Genomic DNA, 20,754 nt, shown 5'->3' on the forward strand with positions numbered 1-20,754 from the left:
GGCGTCCAGCAAGGTCTTGATGCTGTTGTAATCCTCTTTGAGGTGCACCGAGTGAGCCAGGGGAAGAGACGGGTACTTGTTACCATTATGGAGCAGCACAGCTTTTAGGCTGCTGGATGAGCTGTCAATGAAGAGGCGCCACTCATTCTGGTTACAGGCGATTCCGATTGCCTTGAACAGACTGGTCACATTGTGGCAGAAGCAGAGCCCATCTTGACAGGTGAAGAAGCTGGAAAAAGGTTGGTGACACATCCTCTGATCTGCGACTTGCACACTTTCATCCAACAAGTTCCACTGCTTGAGCCTAGACGTCAAAAGCTCGGTGAGACCAAGGTCTCTAATCAAGTCGTTGAGGTCTTTTTGGTTGGGGTAGTATTGGTTTCTCTCCTCAGCTCCACCTCAGATATTGTCACCTGGATCTACAACGTCTTCCTCGCTCTCTGACTTGCTGCTCTCTTCTAAAGACGGCTGCTCTCTCTCCGGAGGAGTGGGTACGGGGAGCTCATGGCAGTGTGGCACCGGGGCGATGGATGAAGGAAGGTCCGGATACGTGATAGCAGGTGCATTCTTGCCAGTCCAACGTTTGGAAGGGTCCACCATACAGAAGTAGCAGTTGCTTGAGTGGTCAGTGGGTTCCCGCCAAATTCTTGGGATAGCGAACTTCATAGCTCTCTTTTCCCCTCTGTACCATCCTACAAAAATACATTTATTTCACCCATGACTAATGTGTAAGAGATTCTCGCAACATTTTTCATATATGATATATTTTTTCAATAACATTGAAAATTGTAAAACATTTAAAAATTAAAAACTTTTACAATTTTAAAAATTTCAACAAATTCTATAACATAAAATTCAGAGCAACAATTGTCCATCTTACCTTTTTTGCAGTGCTCGCAGGTGAAATGAGGTGCCTAGGGTTTGTCTTGATCCCCGACAGGCATGCCGAAATATGCCTTGTAGGCCTCACACATCTTAGCAGATGCTTCCACTGAGTACTTTTTCGCTCTTGTCTTGATAAATTGGCCGCAGACATAGCAAAATGCGTCTGCCGGATGCTTGCAGCCTCTTGATGCCATCTCAGAAAAATGCAGATATGTGTCCACTTAGGCAGCTGGAACTAAACTGAACTGGTGGGCTTAAGGCCCCTGTATTTATACTACTATTTATATTACTGGAAAGTTCTAGAAAGTTCTAGAAGTTACTCCAAGTTTACTCAGCACTGAATCTATCTGGAATATTCTGGAAAATAGGTAAATTTCAAAATATCACTGTCCTGGTCACAAAGGCAAAGTTAGTGGGGAATAATAGCCATTTTCTATACTTTTGAGGCATAAGCAATTAGGAAATAACACTTACTACCCAGGAACCAAAAAAAAAAAAAAAAAATTGTTACACAGTGTTACAATTGTTACAGGAAACACTAAACATGTTGATCATTTCTAAATGTGCTTATACAGTAACCTTAATTTTATTCTATATTTATATGTCCAGGTATTTATAACCCTGTGTGGAGCACTACACCCTGTCTGAGAGTGCTGTATTGCGCCATGTGGTGGTGATTAATCTTCTTGGCTACTGTAGATGTTTTAATGATGTAACTAGAACGGAAATCCAAGAGACTGGGATTTGGGCGTGGCTTTGTGAGCTGCTGCATATTTTGATGGTAACCGTTTAATTACGTTTGGAATATTACTGGCTGGAATATTACTGATGTGGAAAAAACCTCTCAGTAGGGGTCCCGATTAGCCAGTGCTGTTAAGTCGGAAAAAGGGATAATGTGAGTAAAATTGGACATAAATAATCCAACAGTCTGCCCCCTCTCTGCAGGCACTGAGCTGGATTTTTTAAAGTAAGTAAGTGTTCACTCACACGCACACAGACACACACAAACATACTGCCATGGTGGAAAAGTTTCTGCCCTCCGACTGACATAAACACAAAAAGCTGTGTTACAAACTGATCCTGAACAAATTGAGATTTCCAAACCACTGCAGCAGGGTTCTTTCTAGTTTTATACTACTAAATGATTTACCGTCCACCTCAGGGGTGTCTTGGGGCATCTCTGTGGCACTCGGGTACCCATGGGGAAGTGGAATGAGAGAGAGAGAGAGAGACTCGCATTGCCAGTGGATAGTACTGCAACTCTTGGCTTTGGGCCTTAAATTCATTTCCACTGTTTTCTATTCTGTACACTCCTCAGAGAGGAGGTTTGTGTTTTTTTTTTTTTTTCACTCGGACGTTTAGAAAATCACATGTCTCCAGGGGCAAGGGGTTGGAATTTTCCACTCTCATACACCGCCCTCCCTGTCTCTCGCTCTGTCTTGCCCTCTATTATCTACAGCAGCTTAGCATGTTGTACAGCGGAGCTGAGAACCTGCTCAGTGTTCAGCAGAATGTGCTTCATTTAGTTTTATTAAAAACATTTTAATAGGGGGTTCCCGATTGGCGCATCGGGGCTGTCGAGTGGCGCATCCAGTAAAGGCGCTCCACGTGGATTGCAGGATGCACCCTAGAGCCTGGAGATCGCAGGTTCGAACCCAGACTATGTCAATGCCGACCGTGACCGGGGATTCCCATGGGGTGGCACACAATTGGCTGAGCGCTGCCCAGGTAGGGAGGGCTTAGGTCGGCAGGGTAATCCATGATTCACTGCGCACCAGCAACACCTGTGGCTGATAGAGCGCCTGAGGGTCTGCAGTGGAGCCATTCAGATCTGTGTTGTCCTCCAGCACTATAGGTCTGGTGGCTTCGCTGTGGATCCACAGTGCGAAAAATGACAGCTTGGCAGGAACATGTTTCAGAGGACGCGTGTCTCAGCCTCCGTTTCCCTGAGTCGCGGGAGGTTGCAACCGTGAACCGGGATTAATAACAACACAATTGCTGATTCCAAATTGGGGAGAAAACTGGGGTAAAAACCATATGGCAACGACAAAATTTAAAAACAAAAACATTTAATAACTCAAACTGGTAGTCAAAAGGAGGTCCTTTAGGGAAGGTGGAATTATCCCCAAGGTTACCAGGAGATGCTGCATAATGTTTAATGTATGCTATGCTTTCAGTTTCCACTTCCTTCTGTTCTGCTTTAGAAAGGTTGTGAGCTTAGTAACAAAACCATGATATGCTGTGTTTGAATTCAGTTGTAATGCTGGTTTCATCTAGGGCTATAGTATAACTGCTTGACTATAATTGCAGATAACAGATAGCTCTGTCCTCTGATTGGCTGAAATAACCTTGAGCGTCGTATAAACCCATGTAAGCCTCAACCCTTTTTTTCTTGCTCGCTCCCCATTTAGCAGTTGTGCTGTCTTTCCTCGAAGTGTTAATTTGGCATCCCTGGTTTTGTACAGCTTCATAAAGCACTATGTGGGCATCACTCAATTAACGGACTCGAATATTAAAACGATTAGTTATGGATTGCATGGGCATAGACGCTACACTCTCCCCTCGTACCATGTGGAATGGGAGTAGGTTGGTACAAGCCTGGTGTGTGTGCTGTTGTATTAGGCACTACATATCGCTTTGATATACCGGCTTCTGTCGTCTCCAGTGCTGTTAAAGCAACCAAACTAAATCCATCTCCTGCAAAGCTTGTATAAATAAAAGGGGTAGCCACTTCTCTTATAATCAGATGAGACCCTAACAGTCTTCTGTTGCTATCAGCAATAAAATGAAAAGAAATGAACACGGTGCATCTGATGTGCAAGCTGTGGAGGTGCCCCGAGATCTAATTCTTGTGGTTTTGTGTTTTTCTCTTCGCAGAACGCTCAGAATTTCCAGGACTTTGACTGTCAGGTGAGTGATCCCAGCTGGCGTGATGGAAGGGAGCACATGGGAGTGAGCTGGGGAAATGACGGGGTTAGACAACCAAGTGGATCAATCGCCTGTGTGTCAGCAAGCTGTGCTTTCAAATAAGGGTTATTGGAAACACTGGCGAATTCAGTTGACAAAAAGGGTTCCTGAGACTCTGTGCACTCTGAAGCTTTTTTGTTAAAATAAATTTATATCTCAGTTGCACCCTCACCCCATCCACCAGTCTCACATTGGAAGATACGGCCACAGGAGATATCATTCAATTATTGGGGAGGTGGGGAGCACAACATGTGCTAACAGAACAACATTGTTAATATGCTATATTTTATTATTAGAAGGAAATTTGAAAATGCTATAGTAAAATGGTATTTTAATAAGTCTGTTGTAACAGAAAACTTTAGGAAGCCTATGTGTCCTATTTTACAATAGAAAACAATCCGTACCAGAAAGTTCAGGTAGCAAGCCGCTCATCACAGGAATCATGACCTATGCAAGGCTGTATCAATCCAGTCGTAAACCATTTTGACTAACAGTGACTCAGTTTAAGCATTTGTAAGCCAACCTATTTTTGGTTTGTAAATGCAGTTACATAAATAATAATAATTGTTTGGTCACAGACTGCATTCTCCTTCTGGGTTCCAGAATCTAATAGGATATCTGCTGTAGTATCCGTGTAACGAGACCACCTGTATCATGGGCTGTTTCTGTGGATGTACTTTTAGGTCACAAAGGGGTCAAAGCTAAGCCACGCATTTCAGAGGAGAGTATAAAAACAGCTTTACTGTCCTACCCCTCCTCCCTGATGTTAGCTGATGTGATGGCGATCTCTAAGTTGCAATGACAGATCAATGTTATATCGTCCATATCATCCACTTCTCCCATCTCAAATTAATTGTACTAACATCTGAACAGCATACCCAGTTATTTTCTGCATCCATAAATTCAAATACTTTAGTGGGTTTGAATCTTTTGCTACTTGTTTCACACCGGTTGGCAGTTTAGCCATTTCTGGCTTCACTACGATGCGGTTTATTACACACACCTGAGTGGAGGAGCTGTGCTGTCTACTTGGTCGGTTTGGCTCAGCCATGATGAATGAATCACCAGATCCACAGTTTCAAGCTAAGGCAGCATGAGGTGTCATGTGGATTTCTCTCCGGGAAAGCATTTGAACAGGTGCAGACTACAGTGGAAGAGGGAGATCCTCAAATTTTTAAAGAAGAGTTAAAAATGTCACTGCAGACAATGTAAAGATATGTTTGCAATACTGTTCTGTGTGGAAACTCGAGGTTTCCACGGGAGCTGTCCGAAGAGCTGAAACGAGGCAGAACGAAAGAGGAAGGCTGCTGTTAGTGGCAAGCAATACATAAAGGTCTCAAGAGACTGGGAGAAGTCAGTTGGTTAGATGAAAGAAGTGCTCAGCTCCAATCAGCCGGGCTGCTGCTAACACAAGGCTGCAGAAATACTCTGGTATAATATTGAGAGCATGAAAGCTGTGCTATGCCTCCCAGTCTGTGAGGTTTGAGATCGTCGGTAATGATGCCCTCACAGTTACTGCTCGGAGTGCAAGCACAATCATTTTAAGTGAAGTGTATCAATGCATCAGTCGCTCCTGTAACGTCCAAGGAGAAAGCGTAATTGCAGGGGTTGTTTGTCTGTGTTCTGTGTATGCAATACTGCTGCGATGCAGCGCTTGGATTTGAAAGAGGAGCCTGTTCACATCACCTAAATAATGCACCATCATCACATTTCTGAAAACTGCAAATAAAAAGAATTGCAGTCCCGTGGTTTCAAAGCGAGTAGACTGCTTTAATTTTAGGTAGTGTGGAGAAGGGTGTAAAACTCCCATTGTGTAACAGACTGCGAATTAATGAGAAACATGTGACCTTGTCACTTCTGCAGCACAAGGTTTACTGTTTTAATTGAGTCAGTAAAACCTGCAGTTGCTCTCACTGCTGCAGAGTGGAAGTGTTTAAAGCGTGCACCAGGTCCCTGAGTAATGGGGCTGTGTATGGAACAGTCACAGTGCCGCAGGAGCTCTGTAGGTGAACCAATTCTTCAGAGACAACCACGACCTGCATGTCATTGTTTTTGCACAGATGAATAAAGAGCGGCTGTGATGGTTGGGATTGTGCGAGAAGGATGAGCTCACTAGCTTGTTTTAACAAGGTTTAGTGTTCCATATGTGGGTTACAAATAGTTAAAAAAAAACAAAAAACAAAAAAACAAAACCAAAACTCATGAGTATAGTAATGTTACTGTAGCTTTAATACAATGTCCTTGGACTGGGCACAATCAGGGTGATTGCTGATGGATCAGTGAATCAGCAATAGATAATCTGGTCTTTGTTTTAAAGCATATACTGTAGATGACGTATTTGGGATCTCTTCTTGATTTAAAGGAAGGGGGAATTATTCAGTTGATCTAACCAGGGGTTCCCAAGCTTTCTTGGCTCTAGCACCCCCGCAAAACATTAGGCAGCCTGACTGAGGACCCCCACCTGAAATAGTGATACATTTAGTGAGAAAGCTTGTTGATTGTCCAGGCAAGTGTTACGGCTGGCATTTCTCAAACGTGTGAGAAACTGCTCCGTAATTACACTGACTGACTGCAAATGCAACCTAAACCTGCCTGTAAAGGTATGCTGGGAGTGGTATTGGTTATTTAATTCAAGTAGAGGAAAGAAAGGGTATCAAGAAGAACGTCTACCAAAAAAAAAAAAAAAAAAAAAAACATTGTCAGAAATTCTGCATCTATTTATTTATTTATTTTAGTTTTAATTGTTATTATTATAAAGGGCATTGCAATCACCCCTTTTTGTTGTTTAATGGTGCATGCTGTTTAGCAAGGGCGTGAGCTGATGTCAGGGTTGCATTTGAAATAACTCCAAGCACCTAACAGCAGCATTTGTGTAAATTAATTTGCTTCGTTAGGGTCTTCTGGAAGAACAAAAAGTTTGTATGAACTACGGGCCCCTGGAACCATCCCACGGGCCCCCAGGGGTCCCTGGCCGATAGTTTGGGAACCCCCTAATCTAAACAGTGGCAGAAACACAGTAAATACCAACGGCCTTGAAATCATCATCATGAGTTTTTATTTTTATCTTTGCAGACTAAATGGACTTAATTTCACTTTTAGATGTTTGATTTCCATAGGCACCCTTTATTGAAATGAGCTAAATGAACAGATCCCATTACGTTCTGGAAAAGGCTGTAATGTATCCTTTGCGGTTAACTGAGGGGCCCACAATTGCTGAAAGGTGTTGCAGAAATAGAAATAGAAGCAGTCCCTTTTGTATATTCTGTGCGGGTAAGACAATGTCTGCAGTCACCCAGATGGTGGTATAATGTGCTGTGACAGGCTGCTATTAGGGTTGGCAGCTACGACATTGTTCCCCAATACCCGCTTTGTGTTTGAAATTTTGAAAGCTCGCTTTGTCAGGTGCGTTTCTAATAAAGCGCCTTCTCTGCAAGACCTGCAGTGTGCACACACTGATAAAATCAGGCAGGAGATAAGGCTGTTCATCTGCATCGCCCATACCAGTGCCAATAAAAGGCATAGAAAATGGTAATGGAAGTCAACCTCTGGCCTTCCAGAAAAGCAGTCGTAAGTGGAAATCGAATGTCTTTCTTTTCAGCGAGATTGTATTGAGTCTCCATGATATGGTTTAAAGATTTCAGAATCTAAGCCTGGCTGTGATCTGTACTTTGGTACAAGACCTGCAGTGATTCCCATCTGTCCTGGAGTGCATATGAATAAGTATTTGGTGATGGCGTGGAAAAGTGTCAGTGGCTCACAGGGTGCATGTAAATGTTGAACTGGGTACGTCGGCGTGAACGGGGTACTGTGGCTCCTGGACATGTAACGGCACACAGTTCTACTGGAGCCCTGGCACCCACGGCATCTTCTCAGATGTGCAGTGTTTCAGTTGCCAGTAAACCGAATACTTTTGTGTTGTGCCTCACACTACAGTAGTTCCAACCTGGTTCCTCCCAGGCTGCAGCAGCTAGTAGGTTTTGACGTTTAGCAGTGTTGTGCCAGTAGGGGGCCTCGTGCACACGTTTAATGTACAATACAGAATCCATCCCTTGTCTCAATCTCACTGTATTGTAAGTGTTCTGCGTGTTGGTTAACGATTATTAGAATTCTGCAAGTAAAACATTCTGCAGGATTGTATAACATCTTAACCCTAACCCAAAATGTTTTGTTACCTTTGGTAACCAAACACACACATTTTTTTTGTTGAACCAAAAACAATAATAATAATAATAATAATAATAATAATAAATTAAATCTTTCAGTTTGATTGTTCTAAAGCTAATTGCTGAACACCACCCATCCAAAACAAACATGTTTTTGAGCTGACGTTAACACAAACCTGAATGGTTTCTTTCCCTTTACGATGCTGCAGTGGATGCTGTATTTGCATTGTGGTTTTATTAGTTGCCCCAACACACTGGTCCTGCCCTTTGTTGTAGGACACAGCGGTTGTGTGCTCTGTGTTTTGTCCCAGATAAACAGTTGGAGAAAGGGAATCCGGTCGGCTAGCGAGAAATGGATTGATTTTAATCTGCTGTAGTAATTATCAGCAGCCAGGAGAACAGAGTCATCAGACTGCCAGGGCTATTTTTAAATTCAGTCATTGGGCAGGGCTGGGCAGTGCACAAGAGAGTGAGTGTGGGGAGTCTGGCATCACTGCAAAGCTTTAGACTCGTTGGAGAATTTGCACTAGATTTCATATCCATTGCAGTGAGACCTACTGTACGTACATTAATTTAGTAGGCTTTGACTGTGTCTGGAACCTACAAGACAAACTATATAGGTCAACGTCCAGATAGACACCAGCAGATTTCAAATAAAAAATATATGTTATCCCTCCCAATAAAAAAAAAGAAGCTAATGGAATCGGAGATGAACCCATTAAATAAGTTGTCTTGTTTTGGAATGATGTTTTAGCGCCCTCTAGGGTTTTTTTTTTGTGTCAACTGCATTTTGTTCCTGAATGTTAATTGTTAAGTGCATGATATATATGGCAAAGCTGAATTTATTTTCTTATATGCAATTACCACCAGGGCATAAGTTATAGTCCACACTAAGGGGTATCTCTTAGCTAGTAGCTACACTAGCAGATATAATATTCTCTATTTTTATCGGTGTGGCAGACTCTGGGTATGATAATATCTGAAAAAAAAAAACAAGCAGGTGCATCCTCCAACCATATAAGGAATGTATTTTGAAAAGAATGAACGCAACCTTTGTCTGTGAAATGTCAGCGTCTGTGCTGAGGTTCGGAGCACAGGCACATACAGGTGGCTGGCATACTGTTGAGTATGAGGACTGGAACAGTACGTTTGGCCACAGAGCTGAGCTTCCCTTGCTGTCTTGAGAAATGTTGCGATACAGTTTGACCTAGTTGGCTTCAGTTTTTGGTAGTAGACACGGTGTCCTATTTTTAAAGGTTTTGTGGTTGTCCCGTCGTTGGTGCTCGTTTTATATAAATGTTTAGTCGTTGATTAGTCGTTTTTTTGTGGTACAGAGTTATGGGGTGTAGTGTGTTTGTGCTTTTAATTGTGCTGTTTTGATGCAATTAGTATTTGAACAGCCAGAATTATTTGTATTATCATATAGTTATGATCCTGTTCATGCTTTTGATATTTAAAAACAAATGTAGTTTTGGGAACATAATAAATCAGTTTTTAATTGACCAGTGCTTTAAATGCACTTCATGCATCTTCCATATGAGAAGATTTTTCTTTTGTATCTGTTCCCTGTATGAGATCAGCGCGCAAGAAAGGTTCATCCATCTGAGCCGTGTTGTTGGTCACTGACAGGAGAAGTCTTGTTTTGATGTTTCTGTAACAGTTGGGCAGCACAGATCAGAATAAAGCTCCTGTTTGGATTAATAATACCGTGCCCTTTGTGAATCAAGGTTCTGATAATCAGACCGTGGCATCACCGAGAGTTGCCCCAGAGACCAGGCCATTGTCATTCCAGTAAGTGGGAATTAAAAGATGCAGGAGCTGATGTCGGTTAAAAGTGCCGTGATTGTCCACATGGCCACTGTTGTGGCCGCTGCATATTTAGATTATATGGAGGTAAACTAAACCAGTGATTGAAGACCATTATGAGTAAGCATGTAGTGCAATCCTTAACCTGCTGTAGACTCACAGTAACCAGTAGTGGAGACAGTGTGGCAAAGCCTGGGTAACACAAGAGATCTGATCTGGGTTAACTGCTCCCTTATCTTAGCAGTAGGCAGACTGTTGGCCAAAGCAAACGTGAAAGTGAATTCCATCAGGGCCTCCAGTCGTGTTGTAGCAGCTGAGCAGGTGTTTATGCTCCTCTGGGAGCCTAGTCAATGCACCTGTGCAGCATCCCTGCTCAGAATTGTGTCCTCAACATTGACGGGCTGGTTTGAGTCTTGCTGCGGAATCAAGTGAAAAAGAACTCTTGTCAGACTGTTCCTTAGATATATTTATGCTGCTTTATATATTATAGTATAGAACAAGTAATTAATTGATTTAAAAAAAAAAAAAAAAAAAAAAGATATAATTACCACTGAAAATAGAACTGGTTAACAGACTATAAAGCGCAGGCTATAAAAACAGGGAGGCTTGTTGATCTTTTTTAATTGACATGTGAAGCATGTCCTTCTTAAAAGGCAGCGTGCTCCGTGATCGGTGCCTAGCTCTGTGCTTCAGTGGTCAGCCAGCCCACCTGACTGTCTTAAATCCCAGACAGCTCTGGCACACATCCCAGACAGCTCTCTCTGCAGTGTGCTTACCCAGCGGGAGCGGCAGCACTCAACACTCACTCTGCTTTTCTCCTACCTTCTGCTGGAGGAAAATACAGCTGCTGCCACACCACACAGGATCTGTCTTTCAGGGTGGCCAAGGGCTGTTCACTTGCCTGTTTGCACAATGGTACCTGTCCTGGATTTAGACGAGATTTCTTGCACGGTTGTTGCAGTGGTAAGTTCCCTGATTTTTAAGGGTTAAAGAAATTTAAAAACTGTAGTCTGTAGTGTCATTGTTAACGTCTGACTGACTGAGTACATGGTGATGCTTGCTGCAGTGTGTGGTTTTGTTTGATGTGATTTAATATGTATGGGGTTGTCTAGCTTTTATCTTTCTGGGGCTGTATGTGTTAGGAGGGGTGGGGATAGCAGAGGAGGCTTGGGTCAGGAATTGAATGGAAGGTTCATTGAATGAAACCTGTATTTGTTATCTTTACCCCTGAAGCCATGCTGCACTAAATATGACAAATGCTGTCCTCTGCTCCCATTCTTTCCCAGGCCTAGAAGGAAGGGTTGGGCTCATTTAGATGAACCTTCTTGTTGTCACAGTAATTCCAGTGATGATCTCAATTAAATCAAGGGTACCTTTACCCCCTGAACCATTAAGAACTACCCCTTTCTACTGTTTCACTACTGTAGCTCCTGCAAGGATTTTTGATTTGAAAAGAAATGCAATAGCATAAACCTAGGAAGAACCTGGGCAGAATGGTAATGTGTTACTGATTGTGCTGTACAAAATCTTTCTTCAGCTCAAATACATTGTTATTACCAGTAGTTACTGTTACACTGAGCTAACGTATTAATATAGATCTAGCATCTTTAGTGCAATTTGAAGAAAAAACAGTATCTGTTTAAATTCAAGTGCTATAAACATAACTAAATGGTCATTGTGCCTTATTCATTTTATGTCAGTGTACAGAGCTGGGTATTTTCCTGTGTTTTGAAAGTGAGAACGGCAGATTAGTTAGACTTGGTCATGCTATTGCAGGTTGATATCTCAGTTTCGATCGCTCTGTACTGCAGCATGCTGACGAAAGAGGCAGCGCCTCAGATGGTCGCTATGACGAATGTCGGGGCAAGTGCAAGCCCTATTGGAAGGGTATGTCCCGTCTGTACTACAATGTAAAATGGTTCACTTCGGAGTATGTGTGTACGTTTCTGCATTGTACTGCACGGCACTTGTGATATTCATGGTTTTAATATACAAAAGCTGTATTTCCTGGTTTGCACACAAAATAAAAACAGGATACTGAAGTTGGTGAAAATGGAACTCTCCTTTTCCATTCCACCAAATACAGTCCTGGGTTATGACGCAGATTGTCCTTCCCTTCATCTAACTCTGCTCCAAAATTTCAAATTTAAAACCCTGAATTGCAGCAGGTCAGAGCCTTGCATAATTCTAAATGGGGGGGGGGGTATGTGAATATAAAGAACGGCTGAAAATGAAGATGTCATTATTTGCATATTTAAAAAAAAAATAAAAAAATTATAATAAGGGGAAAGTACAAAACGCAAATTTTGAGTAAACTCGCATTGTATGCAGAACAGTAATTGCACCCGGTGGCACTCCTAGCGATTTCTGTCACCAGCGGTATCCTAGCAGCAGCAGCCCTTCTGCATTGCAAACAAACATCAGATTCTTTCATTTGAATTATTCTTGCAGGCCAGCCTGGATTGCAGTGCAGGTGCTAGTCAGGGTGCAGGTTGAGTTGAGGCTGTGTGCCGTGAAACGGTGTGCAGCAGTTGCGGTTTTTCGAAAGGGTACTTCCCGTGTCTGGAGGTTTACGTGCTTGTGTTCGGGGTGTAGTGAAGTTCACTCATTGCCAAAAAAAACCCCCCAGAACAAACCCAGCGGTGAAAAGCGGTGCGAGGCCTCGGGTCTGGCAGGTCTTCCCCTCAGGTGGGGAGTCCCAAGTGCATTCAGTGAGGGGGATGTGACGCGGCTCCATTTGTTTACTACACTCTTCTGGATCTGCTGTCTGATTTGCATAGCTTTCCAAATGTTCATCTCGCAGGTGTCAACCTAGCAGAGCGTGTGGCTGGCTTTTTTTTTTTTTTTTTTTTTGCACAGTATTTTGAAAGCCTGTTGGGAGGACAGGTGCAATAGAAAAGTGTCTTATGGTCACACACAGTGCAAGCCTCAAAGCAAATCAGCTGAACAGCATGGATAGCGGATTGAATGTTGGTATTCATCCTCTTTCCCAGCAATTTGTTCTTTCTATTCGGCTTGTTCTATTCAGTTTATCTAAACCGTGTGATAGCTAAGTACGAAGTCATTAATTAAAACAGATGGCCCCTCCCTGGTGTTTTACATATTTTCAGACACAATGGTGCACAATGATCCGCCACCATTAAACTGTTTTTTAAAAATTGCCCATTGATCAGTAGAAACAGTGTTGGCCAGCAAGAACTTTGGGTCCCAAGTTTAAAAAAAAAAATACAGCTTCATTTGTGCATTGCAATGCATTTATTGTAAAACATTTATCATTTTGGCAGTTTCTGTCAAACTGCAGAGTGTAGTGAGTGGACTCCTGGAGCTTCATTGACTGTTGGTTCACAATGTTGGGTAACGCCGGTCCTGGCGGGCCGTTCTACACCAGGTTTTAACTGGAAATTAAATAGTCATCTGGTTTGGAAACTGGATCTTTGGATCAGTGAAACAGTTAAAAGAAGAACTTGGTTGAAACAAAGACTTGGTTTGGAAAGGCAAAAGTTGCCCATCCCTGATATATTTTTTGAACCAAGTTGAGAATGAGAATCGAGTGCGGACGTACATTAATTATGCTACGAGGTAAAGAAGAGATTGTGTCAGTCCGCTACCCGGTCACAACCAAGTGTTCTGCCTAATTAACTTGAGAATCTGGGACAGATGTTTTCACGAACGCAGATCGTTTGATTAAACACAGACGTCACAAGGCATTATCATGTTCCTTCGTTGAACCAGTACAGCTTATGCACCGCTTCGTACTGCACTGATGTAGGAAGAGGAAGATAAGGAACATTGATCAGAGACTGTTGGGCAATGTGTGGCGTCAACAGTGGCCTTTGCAAGGGTTCATGACCAAGACAGGAAAAGCAAGATACCGCAAACAAATGAAATGAGATCACACTAATTAACCCTTGCTTTTCTTGATGTTCACCATTTTAAAATGACCACTTCAGCAAACAGATTGATTGATTGTTTTATAAGAACATAAGAACATAAGAAAGTTTACAAACGAGAGGAGGCCATTCGGCCCATCTTGCTCGTTTGGTTGTTAGTAGCTTATTGATCCCAAAATCTCATCAAGCAGCTTCTTGAAGGATCCCAGGGTGTCAGCTTCAACAACATTACTGGGGAGTTGATTCCAGACCCTCACAATTCTCTGTGTAAAAAAGTGTCTCCTATTTTCTGTTCTGAATGCCCCTTTTTCTAAACTCCATTTGTGACCCCTGGTCCTTGTTTCTTTTTTCAGGCTGAAAAAGTCCCTTGGGTCGACACTGTCAATACCTTTTAGAATTTTGAATGCTTGAATTAGGTCGCCACGTAGTCTTCTTTGTTCAAGACTGAACAGATTCAATTCTTTTAGCCTGTCTGCATGTGACATGCCTTTTAAGCCCGGAATAATTCTGGTCGCTCTTCTTTGCACTCTTTCTAGAGCAGCAATATCTTTTTTATAGCGAGGTGACCAGAACTGAACACAATATTCAAGATGAGGTCTTACTAGTGCATTGTACAGTTTTAACATTACTTCCCTTGATTTAAATTCAACACTTTTCACAATGTATCCGAGCATCTGGTTAGCCTTTTTTATAGCTTCCCCACATTGTCTAGATGAAGACATTTCTGAGTCAACAAAAACTCCTAGGTCTTTTTCATAGATTCCTTCTCCAATTTCAGTATCTCCCATATGATATTTGTAATGTACATTTTTATTTCCTGCGTGCAGTACCTTACACTTTTCTCTATTAAATGTCATTTGCCATGTGTCTGCCCAGTTCTGAATCTTGTCTAGATCATTTTGAATGACCTTTGCTGCTGCAACAGTGTTTGCCACTCCTCCTACTTTTGTGTCGTCTGCAAATTTAACAAGTTTGCTTACTATACCAGAATCTAAATCATTAATGTAGATTAGGAATAGCAGAGGACCTAATACTGATCCCTGTGGTACACCGCTGGTTACCACACTCCATTCTGAGGTTTTTCCTCTAATCAGTACTTTCTGTTTTCTACATGTTAACCACTCCCTAATCCATGTACATGTGTTTCCTTGAATCCCAACTGCGTTCAGTTTGAGAATTAATCTTTTGTGCGGGACTTTGTCAAAAGCTTTCTGGAAATCTAAATAAACCATGTCATATGCTTTGCAATTATCCATTATCGATGTTGCATCCTCAGAAAAATCAAGCAAGTTAGTTAGGCACGATCTCCCTTTCCTAAAACCATGTTGACTGTCTCCCAGTACCCTGTTACCATATAGGTAATTTTCCATTTTGGATCTTATTATAGTTTCCATAAGTTTGCATATAATAGAAGTCAGGCTTACTGGTCTGTAGTTACCTGGTTCAGTTTTGTTTCCCTTTTTGTGGATCGGTATTACATTTGCAATTTTCCAGTCTGTCGGTACCACCCCTGTGTCAAGAGACTGCTGCATGATCTTGGTTAGCGGTTTGTAAATTACTTCTTTCATTTCTTTGAGTACTACTGGGAGGATCTCATCCGGCCCAGGGGATTTGTTTATTTTAAGAGCTCCTAGTCCCTTTAACACTTCTGCCTCAGTTATGCTAAAGTTACTGATGTAATTAGATGGAAACATCATAGCACTTGCCATTCCCATGTAATTACCAGTTATACCTGTCTCATTACTTGATATGCCCTGTAATCTGGAGTACTGCCTGATAATGTTACTGCTCCTGTTTGAAGAGATCCAGCCAACCATTGATTGTTTACATGAACCAGATTTAGCAGTCACCAGATCTCTTACACAGCCCTGATCATTCCCAAAGTAGTTATCAAGTGGATTTTGTACTGGTGAGTATAATGTACAAATGGCAAGTGAAATGCATTGCAACTACATTTGTTTTTCGGCATGATGAACTGACAGGTGACATTTTACGACAGCTGGCTGAATTGATCTTATTCGCTTCCAGGAACATGACATCGAGACCCCCCATGGCGTCCTCCACGTCACCATGAGAGGCACTCCCAAGGGGAAAAAACCTGTCATCCTCACCTACCACGACATTGGGCTTAACCGTGAGTACCAGCCAACCACATATTGTTTCTGTCTGCTTAACACACCTTGTGATTCATTAATGAAACCAGCAATATTGCAGACTGTTTTTTAACAAAACATTTCACCAAAACCCTAAGGAACCTGCCCACTGGTTAATAATAGGTCTCTGCATAATCATCTGTTTTCTTACTCATTGAAAAAAAATTGCAGAAAATTGTGTGGAGGAACAAAGGTTTAGGGTCTTTCAATCGCAAGACTTCCAGGAATGTCAGGCTAGGGTGAGTCTTTAAAGCCTTCGGAACTCGCGGCTATATGTTTTCCTAGCGCCTGGGCTGGTTTCCAGGTTGTAGGAAACCAGGGTATTGGGAATCAGCAATGTTTGTTTATTTAAGGTGCAATCCTTATATCTTGCTTTCTGCCAAATTCAGTGCTAACTCGCTCAATGTCAGTCATATTTCATGTGATTTTTAAAAAATGTTTTAACGGAACAAGGAATGTAAATACAATGGGCAGGCAGTTGGTATTCCACAGTGCTCCATGAATTGTAGTTGAAAGGTTGTCAGAGAAAACTATAAGAAAAAAAAAAGTCTTTATGCGGCAGGAGCCGAAGTCCGAGTGATTAGAAAAGTCTGAAAAGGTGTGTGCCAGGTCAGAATGATTAGAAACGTCTGAAGGGGTGTGTGCCAGGTCAGAATGATTAGAAACGTCTGAAGGGGTGTGTGCCAGGTCAGAATGATTAGAAACGTCTGAAGGGGTGTGTGCCAGGTCAGAATGATTAGAAACGTCTGAAGGGGTGTGTGCCAGGTCAGAATGATTAGAAACGTCTGAAGGGGTGTGTGCCAGGTCAGAATGATTAGAAACGTCTGAAGGGGTTTGTGCCAGGTCTGCATTAGGAATGCAGCAGCAGAAGTGATGTTGTTTTATTGCAATCTCCACAGATAAGTCCTGCTTCAACACGCTGTTCAACTTCGAGGACATGCAGGAGATCACCCAGCACTTCGCTGTGGTTCACGTGGACTCCCCCGGGCAGCAGGAGGGAGCACCCCCTTTCCCTGCTGGGTGAGTCCTTACAGGGGCTTTTTAAAGCTTGGTATTAGACCTACATTGTAATCCTTTGATTGCGATCCCAACGCTCAAACACTAAATGTGGGACTTTATAACTAATAATACTGTGTGTTGGTGTGCTGTTGTCCAACGCTGTGGTACGTTTTCTCTGCAGGTACCAATACCCTACCATGGATGAGTTAGCTGAGATGCTGCCTTCTGTCTTAAACCATCTGAAGTAAGTAGATTCGCATGACACACACAAACACACCTAGAGCCTGTGTTGGTGACTTTATTTAGTTGAATTCAGATGTGCCTAATTGTTTCAATTGCAGCTTTTAATGACTTGATCCTGCAGTGCCAGGTATTCATTTAGTTTTTTCAGTGCTATCATATTTTGAATGCTGCACAGATCCAGTTGACTAACCCTCTCTCGCTAGTAAGCACCTACCTGTGCAGTATGTATCTGCACAGCAAGGTTTCAGGGGAAAGGTGGCTCATTATTTTTGTCCGGGTGCTCTGTAAACAGTGAGTCTCAAGGGACTTAACTGGAATGAACTTTTAAAAACTGCTTTCACTCCGTTCTTTCAGCCTGAGCACTATCCTTGGGATTGGAGTTGGAGCTGGGGCCTATATTTTAAGCAGACTTGCAGTAAGTTCATCAGGGGTTTATTTATGCTGCGTTGTGCATGTTTTTTTGTGTTGTCGAGCAGTGACTTTAAAACTGGCAATAAGAGGTAGTAAAATTGTTTCCTGCTCTGTTGAAAGGTAAGGTGTCCAGACCACCTGGAAATAAGAACCATCCTCCACATGAGAAGTATTTCAGTAGATGCTGCACAGGCTGTAATACAGTGCTGCTCTGTTTAAGGGGTGCTAGTCAAGAAGGAGTTAGGCGTTTGTGGGGAAACATGATGACACATGACATAATGAGTTTAATGGAAGCTGCAACCATTCTGCAGTGTTACTGGTTTGTGAGCTGTAATAGTTTAATTATGAGTGGAGATCAGTGCATGCTGCTGTTTCGATGTGCAATCCCTGAAGAGTCATTATCATGACTTTCATTCTTTTGCTTGTTTCTATTTTGTGTAATATTCTTTTGATTTTTTTTGTTAGCTAAAACTAAGCAAATAGTTGTGTGTTTCAGCTAGTGCCTTATTAAGCTAGTGGTTTGATGTTTGCATGCTTACTTGATAGGAATATTGGCAACTGCTTTCAAACAGAAAATAAAAATGCAATATTTACCCCCCCCCCCCCCCCCCCCCCCCCCCCCCCCCCCCCGTTGGTGTGCTACTTTTCAAAAGCATAGTCACAGCTTCAGCATGTTATTTGTAGTCCGACTGGCTGTTTCTCCATATCCCCAAATCAGCAGCAGCCTAGAAAAGATTCTAATTGTCTATGGTGTCTTGAAAAACTGAGAGATGCTCTTCATGCAACCATTATAAGAAATGAATGCCCAGAACAAGGGACACACTGCACTTTTAGAAGAGCAGACTCCTCTTTCTGAAGCCTCTTGTTTCTAATTGCTTCCAGTTGAACCGGCCTGAGCTGGTGGAGGGGTTGGTGCTGATCAATGTGGACCCCTGCGCAAAGGGCTGGATCGACTGGGCCGCTTCAAAGGTGAGAGTCCATGCATGGCAACGATGGAAGAAGTGCATGTTCACACACCAGGGAAGTGGCAGGAGTAGTGCTATGACATTGGGGTTAGAGGAACGTTTTAGCCAGGTGAAACAGCAGGTCCCTCATATATCTGTAAGACGCTAAGCTAGATGCCTTCAGTATTTTTTGTATGAAGTCAGCCCTGTGTTTCTTTTCTCTCTTTGTTTTTCAGCTCACAGGCTGGACAAGCACCCTGGTGGACAATGTGATGGCTCATCACTTCAGCAGTGTGAGTATGAGCTGTTTAGCTGCAGCAGGGATTACTTCCTCTATGATCCGATTGAGACAGTGCTGCTCCCTCCTGACAGAGAACACGTGGCATTGCCAGAGCTTTTTCCCTCCACCCAAACACAAACAAGCTCCAGGAGCATTCCTTACAAGGCAAGGGCCGGGATCTTCAAACACCTTCTGCATCTCACTCAAAACTCCTGTATGCTTGGAAAACACAGCGCTCAGCGCTCAGCGCTCATCTAGCTCTGTACTATTTCAGGGAGTTTTGTTTTCTTAGCTGAACAAAACTGAATTTATCATTTAAAAAAAAAAACTACATTCTGAGTTGAATTTTTGTCTAGCTTTTATTAAGTCATTATTTGCATAACTTACTACAGTGCCTTCCATTTCTAGTCCTGTCCTAACTAGATTACTAGGGTACTGTAATTGGTAGGACACCATTTGGAAATGTTGCTATGTGTCGTTGTATCTGTACCTCTGAAAAGACTGCTGTACTAACAGTACTATGGTGAATGGGTCTAATGGGAATCGGGTCCATTTGTGTTTCTTCTGGGCTTCTGTTTCTACTGCTCAATGCTTCCTCTCTGGTGTTCTTACAGCAAGAACTTCAAGACAATCTGGAACTGGTCCAGACGTATCGGCTTCACATCGCCCAGGACATTAACCAGGACAATCTGTATCTGTTCGTCTCTTCCTACAACAGGTACATACCCTGCACGCTTCACTGAGACAGGGTCATAGTCATGCATACAACAATAGACACTTCCTACAACAGGTACATACCCTGCACGCTTCACTGAGACAGGGTCATAGTCATGCATACAACAATAGACACTTCCTACAACAGATACATACCCTGCACGCTTCACTGAGACAGGGTCATAGTCATGCATACAGCAATAGATACTTCCTACAACAGATACATACCCTGCACGCTTCACTGAGACAGGGTCATAGTCATGCATACAACAATAGATACTTCCTACAACAGATACATACCCTGCACGCTTCACTGAGACAGGGTCATAGTCATGCATACAACAATAGATACTTCCTACAACAGATACATACCCTGCACGCTTCACTGAGACAGGGTCATAGTCATGCATACAACAATAGATACTTCCTACAACAGATACATACCCTGCACGCTTCACTGAGACAGGGTCATAGTCATGCATACAACAATAGATACTTCCTACAACAGATACATACCCTGCACGCTTCACTGAGACAGGGTCATAGTCATGCATACAGCAATAGATACTTCCTACAACAGATACATACCCTGCACGCTTCACTGAGACAGGGTCATAGTCATGCATACAGCAATAGATACTTCCTACAACAGATACATACCCTGCACGCTTCACTGAGACAGGGTCATAGTCATGCATACAACAACAGTGCTAAGTACAGCTCAAGTATGACTCTAAAGAGAATGCTCCTGCTCTCCTCCAAAGTCTTTTTGGAGTCTAGATCTGACCTTTGCAGTTTATACTGTAGTTTATATTCCATCATTTATTATGGCACAAACATGACATCTGCAGGTCAGAAATTCTGTGCTTGTTGAAAATGCAGCAGGCACTTTAGGAATAAGGCACAGAGAAAAATATCACAAAGCAGAAGCTTGTCACCTGTTTAATGTTATTTGTATTGTTTTAGCCGCAGAGATCTCGAGATCGAAAGACCTGTCCCTGGACTCAATGAAGATACAGTGAACACACTCAAGTAAGCACGGGCGGTTTCCAGTGACCATTACTGTGCACACACACTATATGACGACAATACCAAAGTGAGTCAGTCCTGTTCCTGAAATGCAGATACAGCAAGTAGCTCCAAGGTAAGGCACAATGGGGGATGAGTTGTGCTGTGTGATAACGCCCTGTTTCTGTGCTGTCCCAGGTGCCCTGCCTTACTGGTAGTTGGAGACACCTCTGCTGCAGTAGAAGCTGTGGTAAGTCCATTTCCTTTCATAGGGAAGCAGAAGTCATTAAA

The 20,754-nt window shown here is 42.6% G+C and overlaps 1 protein-coding gene across 6 annotated transcripts in view; it reads left to right on the forward strand.

Annotated features, from left to right (window-relative positions):
• LOC121319337 (protein NDRG3-like) overlaps positions 1–20,754 on the forward strand; it is a 41,545-nt gene that overhangs the window by 12,672 nt on the left and 8,119 nt on the right. For 4 of the 6 annotated variants that reach the window (XM_041256663.1, XM_041256666.1, XM_041256664.1 and 1 more), the window contains exons 3-12: positions 3,763–3,795; positions 15,740–15,845; positions 16,764–16,884; positions 17,045–17,107; positions 17,461–17,521; positions 18,400–18,486; positions 18,698–18,754; positions 19,356–19,459; positions 20,422–20,487; positions 20,662–20,713. In XM_041256663.1, coding sequence (XP_041112597.1) covers positions 3,763–3,795; positions 15,740–15,845; positions 16,764–16,884; positions 17,045–17,107; positions 17,461–17,521; positions 18,400–18,486; positions 18,698–18,754; positions 19,356–19,459; positions 20,422–20,487; positions 20,662–20,713 — 750 coding nt within the window. Of the gene's footprint in view, positions 1–3,762; positions 3,796–10,373; positions 10,785–15,739; positions 15,846–16,763; positions 16,885–17,044; positions 17,108–17,460; positions 17,522–18,399; positions 18,487–18,697; positions 18,755–19,355; positions 19,460–20,421; positions 20,488–20,661; positions 20,714–20,754 lie in introns of those variants that run through there. The other 2 variants (XM_041256667.1, XM_041256669.1) reach the window with 2 other exon arrangements.

This window comes from Polyodon spathula, chromosome 8 (assembly GCF_017654505.1).
Source record: "Polyodon spathula isolate WHYD16114869_AA chromosome 8, ASM1765450v1, whole genome shotgun sequence".
Classification (NCBI taxonomy): domain Eukaryota; kingdom Metazoa; phylum Chordata; class Actinopteri; order Acipenseriformes; family Polyodontidae; genus Polyodon; species Polyodon spathula.